The sequence below is a fragment of the Marmota marmota genome, unplaced genomic scaffold, assembly GCF_001458135.2.
Source record: "Marmota marmota marmota unplaced genomic scaffold, marMar, whole genome shotgun sequence".
Lineage (NCBI taxonomy): Eukaryota > Metazoa > Chordata > Mammalia > Rodentia > Sciuridae > Marmota > Marmota marmota.
This window is the reverse complement of record NW_026000048.1, coordinates 5,528,301-5,545,124: the sequence shown is the minus strand read 5'-3', so window position 1 is coordinate 5,545,124 and position 16,824 is coordinate 5,528,301. Positions and strand designations below refer to the sequence as shown.

Genomic DNA, 16,824 nt, shown 5'->3' with positions numbered 1-16,824 from the left:
TTCAGTCTCCTTAGGGTGGTGGGATATCATGCCAAGCAATATTTGGTGGTTAAGTTGCATGGTTCTTTAAAAACAACTATAATCTCGTTTCTCCACAAAGGACATGTTACTCTTCAGAGTTTATCAAGCCTAAAGTGCTTGCCAAGAAAGGATGATGCTAAGTCATAAAATATGAGTGGGGGAAGGGAGAGGAGAAGGACATCTCTGCACTTTTTGTACATGTTTTTTGGGATCCAATAAAAACCTTCCTGCTTTAGTCAAAGAACATATAGGAAGAAAGTTTGTCAGATACAACACAGGCCTTTTAGCATACATGTATTTCAAAAAAGTTAAATTTTAAGGAATAAAATAACTTTAAAAGTGTGATTATGAAATTTAACAGTGCAATACTGAAAATGGCCTACTGCCAATTTCAGAATTTATATGCTATTTGAAAAAAAAATGCAGAAAATTTTTTTGGGAAAAGTAATATTGATTAGGCATTCAATGGGTTACCTAAAAAGCAGGGACAAAAAAACCTGTCCCTTTTGGAACACGGGTTAGGATTTGGCCCATGTGACTTAGAAACTTAAGTAGTAGTTCTAATTGAAAAAAAAAAAAAGTTTTTCTTTACAGTTCCTCTGAACCATTTCAATGATCTGAATTTTATTATTAAAAACCCAAATATGTGTCACTGTCACAAAACATATTTCTAAGACAAGGTTTTTAGAGAACTGGTATTACACCTATATTCACTTCTTAATACTTATAGGAAATAGATAAGGTATTTGGAGGCAATGAAAAAAAAAACTGAATAGGAATATGCATAACTTCCCACCACCAAAAGAAGGCTCAGATAATTTTGGTGGTGGCGGTGTATTTATTTCAAAGTGCTGGAGGCATGTTATGGTGAATACAAGAAGCTTAGAACAGATGAGGATATTGAAACAATAACTCTCCTCAAAAGACATTTCAATAACTCTCCTTCCTCAAAAGATAATCTGAAAATCATGGGTATAAACAAAGAATACCAATAAGGTTTCCCTGCTCAAAGACTTTCTACTGTAGACAATTTTTTACCAAGGATAAAGTTCACTTGGAAGGGGAAAAAAACCCAGTGCTCTCACAATAAGTTTATGTTGTTTATTTTGGTTAATTTTTAATCAGACTATCCAGTTTAGATAGACAGTCCCATGTATTATCACAGGAAATCTGCCTTTACACTGGGCTTATACTTACTTTTCATAATTCACTTATAGTCAGCTTTTTGTGCCCTAAAATATTTTCTGGATGTCTATAAACAGAAAATTGTTAAGATTAATTTAGTTTTTTTTTTTTAATTTAGCTTTTTATCAGGATATATTTTACAGATAAATGCAACACCACAGAAGTACATACATTTAAAGTCTGAATTTAGCTTTTTTGCCAAGAAGGGTTTTTCTAACCATGCCACTTAGAGAGTATATTTTAGGACATTGACTTTTCTATGGTCAATTGAATCAAGACAAAAAAGTCAGTTTGTGTCTGGGTTTATTCGTCCTGGGTTATTAGATTCACCGTTCTTTCCTACCTAAGGAGAACTTTAAAATCAGAAGAGTAAAAAAAACTTATTTTCAAAAAACATAAAAATAAGTTATCATCACATGGGTTTTTTTCCCCTTTAGACTTGGAAACAGAAATACTCAAATTATTAAGCTGTTCTAAAACAACACATTCCCGGTGTTTTTAATCTTCAAATAAAGGTATGCCAGAAACATGGCTCATATCCAATACTAAATAAAAAAGCCTAGTTCTTGATGGGCCAAAAGATGATCAGTTTTAGAATTAACATTGATGACCATGTATGTATGAGTTGTTTTACTCAAAGAAAACACTTATATATTTAAAGAACATTGAAGCATACAAACCAAAACCAAAACCAAACAAATAAATATCCAAGGCAATCCACACCAAATAAATGCATACCTCTCTCTTAAAGATGGTAGCTATTTTAACTGCCAAAAGGTGTGTAGATATGTATGAAAAATGGCTTCACAGAGGTATACAATAAACTGCACATATGTAAAAATGTTATGTTTTGACATATGTATACATCTGCAGACCCATTACCACAATCCAGAGCTATACAATTAGCTGAATACAGGAATATTTCTATTACATACATTTCTATTACATAAGTAACAATGTGGTATATACCAACAGTTCATACTTTGCAGTACATAGTACAAGTACTTCCCAGTACATAATACATACAGAATACCATATAGTGTTAAATACCAAGATTATATAAAATGTCAAAAAATAACTTTGTTAAATGTTCATAAAGACTTTAAAAAGCCAAAATGACATCTGAAAATTAAAGCAAGGAGAAATATTTAAGCAAGGATAAAGAACTTAGATAATGTTACTGTGGCTTAAATATTTTAACACATTTTTTTCTTTCTGAGAAAAAAGTGGCACACAATGCGCTTATTAGAGGTGGAAAGAAAAACAAACACCCATATCAGTTCAGACAACATTTCACTGGCATTTTGTTCACTAGCATTAATTTGTGAGGAAGAGATTCTTATTTTTCTTACTCCACTAAAGGAGTTCCTAAGACTTGGTAATATAAATTCAAGTTAAAAAAACAAAAAAACCTCAAAACGCAACCACATTAATCATCAGAAAGAAATGTGACAAATGAAACCAGAGAAGTACATATATTTAAAGTCTTGTGTATACCCAAGCAGTTATATATAAGCCTATTATTTCAATTTAGACCACAGCTCCTAAATGTAATTCAAACTTGCATATCAAAGTCATACATTTTAAGATTTAATAAGACCAAAAATTTAAAATCATAGTTCATAAATTGTTAAAAATTCCCAAATGTTCTGTGGAGTTAGAAAACATTCCTCTGGCCAGTTCTCTTAAATTCTTACCTCTTGTTCTCTGAAGGACTGGTTATTAACATCTAGGACTCGGATAGTCCTTTTAATAGGTAAGAGACCTCCAATATCATCATGCGCCACCATGCTTTACCGAGTATCCCTTCAAATCTCTTGAATGAATCCACATGCAAGTCAGCCCCGTAAAGAAGCACCTTGGGGGAGCACAGGCTTTTCTTCAGAGTGCTCAGCCTCCACTGGCAGCCATGTGCCCATGCCTCCTGCTAGTGGTGGGGCTGGCCGCGTCTGCGAACCGCAGGCAGCAAGCACTCAGACCTCAGGGCTCTGGGGGTGGAGCTGCAGCCAGCCAGGCTCCAGGGGCGGGGCCCAGTGCCACGTGACTTGAGTTAGCCGCCTGCTGGGTACACCTAGGCTTCTCAGCTTGCACTGTGCAAGAGAAAGCTCTATCAAAAGGTATGGGACTTGTGGGAGGGCAAGTGGGAAAGATGCGGGGTTAACGATGGGCAGAACGTCTCTCCTTGATTTAAAATGTATTCTCAAAGGAAAATGAAATGCTATCTAAATTACCTACTCTTTCACAAGGGCTCCTTTTTATTTTCCCTATAACATTCTATTGCCTAGGAATAGAATCAACTATAGTAAGGAAACAGGAATTTAGGGTTAAGTAGCAATATATTTAAGAAAAGCCTAAATTATCCAGAGAGCTTGATTTTATTATACATAAGTGTAAGCATATTAGCAATTTTAACATTATGAGCGTCTTTTATAAGATGGTTCTTACCCCCCCCCCCACTAGCAGGATAATACAGTAGACAAACTATATTTACTCCATTGCTGAAGAAAATCTCCTACTGGATTATGGGTAAAATATAACTTTTAGGATCAGTATTACAGCAGATATTTTTCCTGTAATATTTAAAAAACTTAAAATCTGTGTACCAAATGTTTTGTAAAATTTAAAAAAAGATGATTTTTGTTCTAAAAATGTATAATAGGGTCCCTCTCTAAATTAAAAGAACTGATCTTGATATAGTTCTAATAGAGTCAGTCAAAAGACCTGCTTAAAAAGTCTTGTGATACACAAGTGAGGAAATAAGGATAATGAAGGTAAAGTGATCTCCCTGAAGTGATACACTACTGACAGTTTTCTAAATTTCTAGTCTTAAGATAAAAGAAATTTACTGTATAAAAGGCACCATTTTAGATGCTTGGGTGATTAAAACAAAAACAAGTAGGTTTCATTCTGCTCCTAAAGTGCTAATAGGCTATCCTATAAGGCAGGCCCCATGAAGTGATACTGATACAAGATGGCTTTTGCAAACTGCAAATAAATGGTGTACTTAGTAAGTGCCTCAGGCTGTAAGATGTTATTTCAGTAGGGCCTTGAATGCCATGTTATTTGTTCACCGGTTTAAGCAAGAGAAAAATGCAAGTGGGATGAGGGAGTAAACTCACACTATAAGGTAACAGGCTGTGGGTAAAGACATAAGAGCAGATGACTTTACTAAGCAAGTGAGAGAGACAACGAGAACCATGTTGTAATAAGATATGTGACTGGTATTTAAGGTGGTTGAAACTGAAAAAATAACTGAAAAAATAATGCAAAATCACAAGGAGGGGTCAAGAACTTTGCCTAAGGTAGGGGCTTCGGGAAAGGAAAAGAATATATTCAAGAAGTCAAAGATTCCTAAGATTTTAAGCACAGGACTATAAACGCAAATAAAGAAATAAAGAGGAACAAGTTTCAAAGGAAAATTATTTCACTTTAAACATACCAAACCTGAGGCAGTGAAGAACATATAAATGAAACTATTCAGTTGGTAGATGATGGACAAGGCCTTGGAAAAAAGGCTGGGGTGAATTTAAACTGGAGAGTCAGCTACACAGAGATCAGAACTAAAGCCTTGGGAATGAATGAGATGCCTCAGAGGGAAAATCTGAACAAAAAGAACACTGCTCCAAGGACCCAACTCTGCAGGACTGCCAAGGGAAAGAAAATTTTGCAAAAGGAATATTTGGAAGGAAAGAAAGAAGCCAAGGGCATAAAAAGTATAAATTATAGCAAAGATGTTAAGGAAGGTAAGAAAAGATCCATGGACTTAGTGATTACAAGTTTAATGAGGTTCTCAGTAGTGCTAGTACAGTGGAATAAAGATAGGTGAATAAATAGGTGTTGAAGAGTGAACAGAGAAAAATAATGGGCATAAGTACTGCTAATAGTAAATAATCTATAAAATGTAATTTACTAGGGTATGTGAAATAGTGCTATTTTTTTGCAGGAAGGACCATCATTGCCCTTCTGTAGCTACCACCGTTGTATTTTGTATATAAGATGATGCTAATGCTTTATCTTTCTGCTTTGAATTTTTTAATTTTTAAGTGATTTTTTTTAAAAAAGAGATTGGTTATATTTTACCATCTATTCTCTATTATTTGGTCACATATTTTGGAACTAGGTGTGATGTGGTTGGTGTTACGAGTGAAGAACTGTTTGTAGAAGATATTTCTATACAGTATTACAGTGGAAGCACCTAGACAATGTGAACTCTAGTTCCCTAATGTTACAGGTAGAGAACTAATCTCCCCAGGTTCTCAAGAGCTATAGGAATAGCCTAGGCTAGAACCTTACAGTTTGGTTTAGTTAGCTTTCTCAGTTAAAAATGGTGTCAGTGAGGCCAATACTTTATGGTCACTTGGTCTCATAAGGGAATAAAGGATAATGTGCAGAGAGAGTTAGGAAAGAGGTTATTAGGGAGTTCTTGTGGGTCTCTTACCTGATATCTTTCTCAAAATTATGTTTTTCAATTTAGTTCTATTTGAAGTTATTCCAAGTTAATGAGGGAGAAGGGATATCTTTCATTTTCCTCTTTTAGCTGGGGACCCAAGAGGTAAAGGTAGAAGTCTTTCTATGTACAAACAGAAGGCATACATGAAACAAAAAGGTTCTAGTGATAACAAATTAAAAAAAAATTCCTGGCTCATCAACAATGAAATTTTAGTTTCATTTAAAATGTGTAGGTTAGTAGTCTAATTACATGTAGATGTTCAATTAGTATTCTGAGAGAATGTGAGTCTTTGGATTCCATAAAATCAAGGTGCAGGGTAGGCAAAAAGATAATACAATTCCAGGTGTTTAAACAGTTTAGGAGAGATCCTATTTCAAAGAATCATGATACTTTAATTATGTTGTTAATAGCAACAGTTTTTTACTTTCTACAAATGGTATAATAGAGGCAGACTGGTTAATTGTCTTTGTGTAGAAAATCTAGAATTTATAAACCTAAAAACCAAACTGAGTTATCTAAAAATAATAATGTAGTTTTGTAAAAGGGATCAAGCTTTTTTAATTTTTTAAAATACTGGTTCCTAAAGACATGTTTAGTTGTAGGCTCTGTTTTGCTTGTATGGAGCTTTTAAAAATGCTTTCTTCTCCTAAAATATGAATAAGATAAAGAGAAAATTATTTTGACTTTCTCTATTAAAATATGACTGCTAGGCTACCTATTTTCTCCCTCTTTTAATGTGAAATATGTTTTGATATGTAGAAATAAATTAGAATTTAAGAAAAATCTGAGCTGAAGATGTAACTCCGTGGTAGAGAGCTTGCCTAGCATGTGTGAGACCCTGAGTTCAATCCCCAGTACTGAGAAAAAAAAAAAAAAAAGAAAAAGGATAGTCCTTATCATTTTGGTCTAGGTACTATTTTTACTTACTTATATCTGCAATAATAATGAGCATTTGAATACTAAGCTAGAAAAGCCATATTATGGGCAGAGAAAAACATCTAAGTTCTCTTCTGCCCTCTACAGGAGATATTGTGAACTGCAATGAAATTTTTAACCTGTTTTCTTTTTGTTTTTCAATTTTGTAATTATGTTCGCAAAGACATTGTAAAGATGACTACCATCAACAATCTTTGTATAAAAATATGAATGACAGCAAAATTTGTATCTTCAGTTCTTATCTAGTTTTCATGTTTCGTATTACTAAATTAAACATATATTTAACAATCATATATAAGTATATTAAAATTTCACAGTTCACAAGAAATATTATAAGGGCTTTTCTAAAATAAGAAAATCATGTTCCATTTTAAAATTATAGATTTAAAGATTACAAATACTACTATATATCTCACTAAAAATTGGTTAAAATCAGAATTAAAAATCTTACTTAAAAAAGGAAGCAATGATTAGAAAATGGAACTTTTAAGAAACCAGAGCTCTAAAATATCTAGCAATAAGTTAAAAACAACATACACAAACACAAAAGGAAGTTATAACATTTGGACTAAATGAGTATGAAAGAAACTAGTAATGAAATTATATGTGGATTTGGGTTTTTAATATCACTTGGATAAAAATTTGAGTGTCCTATTTACGTTTTATTAGGAATTTGCTTTAGGAAAATATCATAAATTTGGATCAATTAAATACTATTAGAAAGAGGTATATAAACAAAATAGTTTGGCAGGCTAGGAAGTATTTATCAAAGCAATGGTTCTTTTTGCGGTGATAATAGAAACAGTAAATAAAATAATGTACACAGGATTTTAGTGATGACTTTTTATCTCAAGTATACATACAGGTTAAGAAATAATTTCCAGTATAATATTTGATCACTTATGCTCATGTAGTAGGATGTTGGGTGGGATCCCTCTCATTTTCCCTGACTTTAATTAAGACTCCACATTAAATACAAAACACTACTGTGTCTTGAACCCATTTTCCTCTTTTTTCAGCCCATTCTCACTTCACTCACTGCTGAAACAACCAGCTTCCTTAAAGGTGACCTTGCAGCTCCTGGTCTTAGCTGCACTGTGCATCCCTTGCCTTGCACCTGCTTATTGGAGGCTCTGTGTAAAATCTATGTATATGTAGCCTTACAGGGTAAGTGATGGATACCCCAAGGGCCACCAATGACTAGTGGAGAAAGAAGGTCCTCTCTTCAGTCCCCTGATAGAGCCCCCAGTAAGACCAATTCTAGTTGCCCACAGTGGTGTCCAGATTAATTGTAGACATTGCATGAACCTCCTCTGTTTTACTTCCCCATCACACCTCAAGATACATCACCTGTCAAATGAGCCCTCATTTCAGGCCCTGATTTCTGGAAAGAATTTAGGCTAAGACACTGACAATGAAACTGGTCTAGTGGTGAGACACAGGACAGGACTCTGGAATAGGATTTCTCATTAGTAAAACGGTAACATGGTATGGATCAGGATGAGGTACAGATGAAGCAGTAAAGGCAATGGCTTAGGTACTCATGGTAGCAAATGAACAAGAGAAGGGGCAGTGGTAATTTTAAGCACTTAGAGTTGGGCTGGCATTTATTAATTAATTGCTTAAAAAACCCTGAAAAAGCAGCTGGTAGATCCTTCATGTTTGTCCTTAGTTATTAGGTGGGAACAGCCAAGTAAGAGTACTTGAAATTTCATCACCCCCACCTGGGCCAAAATAAATCAGAAGCAGTATTGCATACCAGGAGAAAATGTAGAGATTAGCCATTAACCAAGGTACAGAAAGTAGGAGTGTTGGTCTCCACTATATGCTCATTCTGTTTATCTGAGTGCCTCTTACAATGAGATGAACTGTGGTGAATGACAGTGGACCACTGCAAACTTAAAGTTCTATTCTCAGCTATTATATAAAAATATATAATCTTTTTTTTTTTTTTTTAGGATCTAAAGAGAGTTTATTAAAGGAGGAACATTGTGTTATATTTGAATATCTGTGGGAAAAACATGCATTTCTATTTACATTTGTATAAGAGAGTCATTTAGCAATCTCAATGTCATTTAGAAAGTTATTCAGAAAACAAAATTTTATCTTTATCAAAGTCAGCTAGAGAACACAAAAGGAAGAGCTACCATAGAAAATGAGTCACATAGGGCTGAGAAGCTATGGGATTTTATATCATTAATTCTGGAAAGCTTAGACCTGAAAGATAGGAAGGTTTCATCTGTCTTGAATTTATATGATCATCTTTTTTTTTAATTTTTTTTATTGGTTGATCAAAACATTATAAAGCTCTTGACATATCATATTTCATACATTAGATTCAAGTTGGTTATGAACTCCCAATTTTACCCCAAATACAGATTGTAGAATCACATCGGTTACACATCCACATTTTTACATAATGCCCTATTAGTAACTGTTGTATTCTGCTACCTTTCCTATCCTCTACCATCCCCCCTCCCTCCCCTCCCATCTTCTCTCTCTACAGACAACAAATTCTCTAGCATTTGGTATATGGCTTTAATCTGGCCTATGTGTTCTTTTCAGTTCCTATTGGTAAGGTTGATCATAGTAGTAGCTTTATTTTCTGGACACATGACAACTGCCCCAAACTTTGGGCTAGCTGACAAGTATTCATATTATTTTTCCTAAAGATTATAGTAATTAAAATAATACCAGTAAATTCAGTATCAGTAAACTCTGCTACAATTAGAAGAAACTGGACGTTGCCTTTTACCACAATATGTATAATGTAAGGCTTAACTTTGGAAAAAGGCTGTGGAAGTGGCAGTTTTACGGTTTCACTGAATGTGCCCATGAAAGCACATGGAACAAAGACTGCAAAACCAAAACCCAAAGTCAGTATGTATAGCACTATGTGACAATCCAAAATTACAAGTTCATGTGGATAAACAACTGCAAGACCTGTATAAGTGAAGAAAGCAGAGAAATATGAGGCCTCTGCCAGATCTCAGTACAGAATACCTATCAACAGGTACTCGAAGCAAAGTGAGATAAGCCATTTTGGGAAAAGCAGCTGAAACTATGAAGTGTTTTACATATGCAAGGGTGATGGTAAGGGGTTCATGGCTGGCACACTCCAACCTTAGGAACTCTTAAAGCTCACTCACAGGACAAAAATTTGGATTGTCATGTAGTGCTATACATACTGACTTTGGGTTTTTCAGGTTTTGGTTGACACAACATCTTTATTTTATTTTATATATTTTTATACTATGGAGATAATTTAGAGAGTAGAGCTCAAACCGAGTGGGACAGAGGAGATGGAAGCAAAGGAAGAAGAAATAAAAGTTGGGGAGGAAACTCAGGAAGTAGGAATACATGTATTTAAACATATGTATTTATTTCTCAAAAAAACAGAAGAGCAGAAGAGCTTTGGAGTCAAGAAGCTAAAAAAACGATCTCCTGAACTCACTCACTCTTCCTTTTTCCACACAGAATGAGCAGTAGTAAAGAATTGTAGTCAAATCTTATAAAAGTCTTTATAAGAAAAACAAACATCCCAACAATAGAAACATGATAGAAAAATATGCGCCCAAACATAAAAAAAACTATAACAATGTTTTAAAATTAACCACGACACAACATAAATCAGAATTAGATGATAAGAATTAAGGAAAGAATTAGAAAGAAAAGAAAAAACAGCTTAGACAAAAAAAGACTAACCTAGAAAAAAACACAAGAGCAAAGAAAAATATCTTTACCTTCAATACACTAGGAAAATCTGTCATCACTCTTTATCATCTGGATCCAAATGACTAAATGTTTTTAACATCTTAAGTCATTTTACAAAGCATGAACAAGAGGTAATAGGGAAAACAGATTCATTAGCAATTTTAATAATTTAAACATAGCAAATTTCTTTATATCAAGTAAATTTTGATATAAAGAAATTTTTAAAAAATTTTGTTCAAACACTGTAAACATCACGTTTGGCATATAAACAATATACAACTTTTTAGTGAAACAAAATATTCCAGATATCTAAAATCCTTTACCACAATATTTTATCATGATCCTTACTTAAATTAATCAAGTCCTCTTCCCTAATAAAAGCTTCATTTTAAAACCAGATTTACTTTCCCCCCTTCTAAAACATTACTGAGATTGTTGAGGTTAATTAGTGCTCTCTCTTATTACAGTGTAGAATAAATTCAACTTTTTCTTACCAACAAGTTGTTCTGGTAATATTTTCAGAGAGCCAGAATTCAGTAAGGTTATAAAGTGTAGAAATAGCACTGTTATCTGTCAATATGCACTCATTGTCTAATAATTATGAAAATGTCTCCATCTATTTCCTTCTCTTTGCCATCATGGAGAGAAAAAGCTAAATTCTGATTCAATGAAAGCTAAAAGCAGACAGTAGAGATACTGTCTCCAGTCTTTTTTCACACTTTCCTGAAAGATAATTCAATGTTAGTCCTCCCTTATTTGCAGTTTCACTTTTTTGGTAGTACTGGAGATTGAACCCAGGTACTCTATCACTGAGCTACATCCCTCACCCTTTTAATTTTATTTTTAAGACAGGGTTGCACTAAGTTGCTAAGGCTGGCCTTGAACTTGTGGTTCTCCTGCTTCAAACTCTCAAACTCCTGGCATTACAGGCATATGCCTCTGTGCCCAGTGGTTTCACATTTTTTTTTTTTTAAGAGAGAGAGAGAATTTTTTTAATATTTATTTTATTTTTCAGGTTTTGGTTGACACAACATCTTTGTTTTATTTTATTTTTTTTAATCAAGTGGTGCTGAGGATTGAAACCAGCGCTCCGCGCATGCTAGGCAAGCGCGTTACCACTTGAGCCACATCCCCAGCCCTGGTTTCACATTTTATAGTTTCCATTTACTTGCTGGTCAACTTATCAGAAATGTAGGGAATATCATAACATGGTAAATGATATCATGGGGATGTGGAAAGTACTAAAGGAAAAAAATGACAGTTTCTTCAATAACAACAACAACAAAAAATTATAAGAAAACAAAAAGCAACAGGGAATCTACAAATTAAAAAACACTTAGATATAATTAATCACAGATCGTCAAGTATGAACTGTATCTGATCATATTAAGGGATTTTTGCTATTCCTTAAAGGCTAGAGCACCATAGTGCTTCCTCTTCACCAGACTTGGCTGCTACACACTAGCCCCAATCTAACAGTTTTGAGAGTGGTTCCCCCTTATTTTTAACCAAGAAGTAGAATAGCAAAAAAGAGGGTCTCTGTGAACCAATATTATTCAGTTTTGCACTTAAAAATTCCACAAACCATCTTTCCCCCTAAAAACCTGATATTCATTCTTATAGCATAGAAATAAAAGGATATTCACAAATTTTAAAGTGCTTTTCTTTAATAGGGCATCAAGGCTTACCTTCAGATCAAGGCTGCTAAGGCTCACAACATCATCATCTTTCTCTCTTCGTTTTCTTTTCTATAAGGAAAATAAAAAGATTTCATCCTTATGTACAAGTGGTACATGTTAGCCCATAAACAAACTGCAACGAACAGAAAAATAACTTAAAAATGTTAAGCTTTTGTATATATGCAAAGGGAAAGTATTTTGATGAGGAACATTTATAAATTGTCCCTGGCACATATACTATCAAAATAGCCCCACCCCCCCAATAAGTTATCTCTTGCTGTGAAGTGATTCCACCATATAAAAAAGTGTATTTATGTAAAGGTCTCAGAATAGTACTCATATTGTTATTGGTCTGTCTGTACTTCGAGGAAAAAGTAAAATAGATTTTATAAGAGAAAGGCAACACTTTTTTTTTTTATTTTATTTTTTTAAAAGGAATACTTACTGTTTATCCTGGGGGCAAAGGAGGGAAATTTTCACTAGGGAAAAAAAGTCCTTTTTTCTTCCTGGCCCAAAGTAAAATAACTAAAAGATGTGTTGCCTGAAGCAGGATTTAGCAAGTGAAAGCTGAAACTGATATCCCTGGATTTACTTTCCAGTATCATTCAGCTCTACTGGTGCTAAGCAGTAGAAAAACTGTGTACCTATTATTTTATGGTTTATGGTCAATATAGAATACTACCCTTAAGTAACACTTCATCTCAAAATAACTTTTTAGAGTACTTGCGACCAGTTTAGCTCTTGTGAAATATCAAAAATGGATCAACCAGGACTCCCTTAAGAGTTCTTGGCTCCACACAGAAGAGAAACTACTAAGAGTCTAATCAGAGTTGAGTAGCACAGAGTCATCAGAGAAAAGGAAAAAGGAAAGACAAAGTACAGAAGGGAAAGGGGGAAATAATGGAACCAGGAGGTCTCAGAAAGCAAGCCAACATAAAAATAGGGAGCCCTGTGAAGTTAGAAAAGTTACCTAAACCCAGCCTCCTTGTAAAAGTGGAGAAAAACAAAATTCACATTAAGATGAACAAAAATTCTCAAAGTTAAATCCTGTACAGAATCATTCTAAGAAAAAAGAGAAAAAGGGGCAGACTACCATCCTTTTAAGGAATGAAGGCACAGCAGAGGGAAATGCTTGAAGGGGCAGACAAAACTGCAATACGCTATTTCAAATTGAACTAAAAGAAATTAAGAAAATGAAACGAGAAACGAAAGAACAATATAAATCAGAACTGGAAAAAAAATTGAATATAAGGTGACAACATGAAAAACAAAAGATCATATCCAGATGATACAGAAAAGTATGAATAGTATGATCACAATGTTGAAAAGCCAACTAGCCAGATATCCTGCATATGTGTATCCATCTGTAGGCCCATGTGTGTATTAGTTAATTATAATATGAGCAAAATATAGAAGTATACAAATGGTGTTACTGTTATGGGTTAGAGTAGAGGCTGGGGATGGAAGGAAGGACTTACATGGGGAAGGACAGGGAGAAAGAAGGGAAAGGTAATTGCCTAGCAAAAAGATTACAATAAGAGAAAACATGTAAATGTCACGTGAAATTGCATACGTATGAGTACATGCACGAAGAACCTTTAACAGACTTTGAAACATTCCACTGTAATTTCTTAAAAATATCTTGAAATCTCACTTCATTGAGCCATCTGGAATTTACTTTTATATATATGTAGCATGAGGTAGGACAGTCAGTTACTCCCACCCTGACAGAATTTGTTGAGCGCCTACGACTCCTTTATTATGCCTGTGATACAGTAAGTTCTAGCATCATGTGGGTAAGTATCTGGGTTCTTTATTTTGTTTGTTGGTCTGTTTATCATTCCTGTGCCCATATCACCCTGTGTTTTAATAACTAATACAATACAGTTAAGTCATACACTTCCTATCTTGTATACTGCTTTTTGTTTTTGGGTCCTCTACTCTTCCCCATGAATTGTAGAATGAGATCTATCAAACTCCAATAGGATTTCTATTAAAACTGCACCAAATATGGAGTAATTTGCAGAAAGTTGTCATTTTTATGATAGAGTTCTTGCATGAAAATAGTAATTTCTTTTATTTAATTAGGTCTTTTATATTCTTTTTTAATGTTTTCCAATTTTCTCCATAAAGTTCTCATACATTCTTCCATGGATTTAATGCTAGTTTTTTAAAAAAATTCTTCCTATATTCATATAGGTCTTTAAAAGTTACATTTGATTTTTTTATTGCTAGTATATATAGATTCTTGTTTCAATTTTTATTATTTTAGTAGATGCTATGTACATGGTATTCTCTGTAGACAGTCATACTGATTGGTGCCCACTATCATTAACCTTACCCTAAGTGAATACTGTGCTTTAAGATAGCTCATAATATTATTACATAAATTAAAATATGCACTAGGAGTACATGCTCAATATATTTTTGCTAATAGGTTTGCACAATCAAATGTATGGAGACTCTTATTTACTGAATTTCTGTTTGAGGTTAGGCTTATCAACCTATAAGGAAAAAGGGCCAAGATGGGAAACGTTTCAAAGGAAAATATAGAATTGCACTAAACATTAGGAGAGTCTTGCTATGAATGCTTTAGTGGCTAAATGACACATGTAATGGTAATAAAAGCACAGAAATCTTCAACAAGAATACCCAACAGAAATATATATTAAACAGAAAAGAATGCAAATTAATTCTGTATTGCCTAATTCATTAGAACATTATCAAAAGATACATAAGTTACATCTGGCAAACTACAAAAAGAACCATTTTTTGCTATCTTCCCCAAATATGAAAGCATAAGAATTATATGATCTATTTGTATAATTTATTTATATATGTATTATACTGTAATCAGTTTTCTAGTGTCACATCACACAAAAATAAATGCCTTTGTAAAATCTTGCCTTAAAAATAATGCATCAGTTTCTCCATCCTGAGATGATCAATAGCAAACAATGATTTATCTTATATATGTATATTTATTTCGAATGACTTGTTTACATTAAATATGTATATATGTAATTTTATATATGTATAATCAAACATCTTATATTTTTTAATCAATATTTCATAACATGATCTTAAATTTAACATTGGTAGGAAGTGAGAAAGGATTGTATAGAGTAAAGATTGATATATATATATGAGTGCTTTGCAAAATATTTTATTGACTTGAAATAAAAAAATTCTTCCAGCTTATTAACAGAAAAGAAAAGGACTAAATTGGGCTGCAAAAGATGGCTGTAGAAATTCTATTCAAGATATTCAGAAGTAAAGACAAGTGAGCTATACAAGAGACTGAAAGACAACCCAAGAACTAATTCTAATGCCTTGAAATAAAAATCCCATTATGTACTTACCAAAGTGAAGTCCCAGTGGGGGCCAGGTGTTAAAAATGTAAAGGAGCTACCTCTCCGAAGGGAATATCTATGAAGAGAAAATTCAAACAATAAATAAACAGACTACATAGTTTTAAAACCATTTAAAATTGCTTGATTAGTCATTCAATCTTGGAAATAAGAGGGACAGAGTACAAAACAAAAAAGGGCACAGATCCTGGTCATGTTCAAAATCTTTAGAGTAAAATACCTTATATAAAATTAGTGAACAAGCTGGGCGCAGTAGTGCACACCTGTAATCCCAGCAACTCGGGAGGCCAAGGCAGGAGGATCGTGAAAAGCCTCAGCAGATAAGCAAGTCACTGTAAGACCTTGTCTCTAAATGAAATATAAAAAAGGGTGAGGTTGTTGCTCAGAAGTTAAGCACTCCTGGGTTCAATCCCCCCAAAAAAAGTGAATAAAAAAATAGTTCACCAAACCAAGCAGAGTTTATTTTAGAAACACAGAGATCAATAATATAGAATTTATTAATATAATATATTGCATTAATAGGTTAAATAAAAACCGGCAAGTTGAACTTTCTTAGATTAAAAAATATGAAATTCATTCATGCCTAATATTTAAACAAATAAAAACAGAAGAATATTCTTAACAAGTAAAACCTAGCTGGGTATGATGGTGCACACCTATAATCCTAGCAACTCAGGAGTCTTGAGTCATGAGAATTGCAAATTCCAAGCCAGTATAGACAACTTGGACAGACCCTGTCTCAAAATAAAAAAAAAAAGGGGGGGTTGGGTAGCTCACTGGTAGAGCAACACTGGGTTCTATCCCAGTACCACCTGCCCCTCACCCCCAATTTAAATCCATGTTATTTACATTGGTATTGAAAATCCCTGCTGATTTAAAAAATTACAATTTTAAACTATATATAAAGCTCTGAATAATACATTTGAGATAAAGGCCTCAAGTAAGATTAAACTTTGGTTAGAATTTTGTTCCTTAAGGATTTTGTTTTCCAATCACTCTAAAGAAATAAATCAAGATATTCCTATGTCAAAAGCTGTCTTTACCTTTCTAAAATACAAACCTCTCTCTCTATAAAAATATAAACTTCTTTGTTTATAAAATATGTAGAAAAGCAAACATAGCTAGCATAGGAGATAAAGGCAGTTTATAAACCATATTTATTGTTAAATTAATTCAAATGTAAAGAAAAATAAAGCAGAGATATGTCCCCATCCCACCACCATGTTGAAATAACTGAAGAGCAACCATATGAGAAAAGTAAAGAGTATTATGAGTTTACTATGGCAATGGAGTCAGCTATCATCATTTGCATTTTAACAGAGGAGCATGAAGCCTTATAATGAAAAAACAGGGGAGGTTCAAAAATGAACTGAATGAAGACTGTCATTGAAGGGAAGTTGTAGGCGAGCTAACTAAAAGAATGTGTGTGTGTGTGTGTGTGTATTGTGATTGGATAAGGTGCCTATCT

At 33.7% G+C, this 16,824-nt stretch overlaps 1 protein-coding gene across 2 annotated transcripts in view; it reads right to left on the bottom strand.

The window, feature by feature from the left end:
* The window catches only part of Net1 (neuroepithelial cell transforming 1), a 31,073-nt gene that overhangs the window by 9,204 nt on the left and 5,045 nt on the right, over positions 1 to 16,824 (bottom strand). Inside the window, exons 2-3 of one of the 2 annotated variants that reach the window (XM_015495159.2) lie at positions 15,348 to 15,414; positions 11,995 to 12,054 (exon numbers count right to left, since the gene is read on the bottom strand). In XM_015495159.2, the coding sequence (XP_015350645.1) occupies positions 11,995 to 12,054; positions 15,348 to 15,414 (127 nt within the window). Of the gene's footprint in view, positions 1 to 2,903; positions 3,179 to 11,994; positions 12,055 to 15,347; positions 15,415 to 16,824 lie in introns of those variants that run through there. The other variant, XM_015495160.2, reaches the window with a different exon arrangement.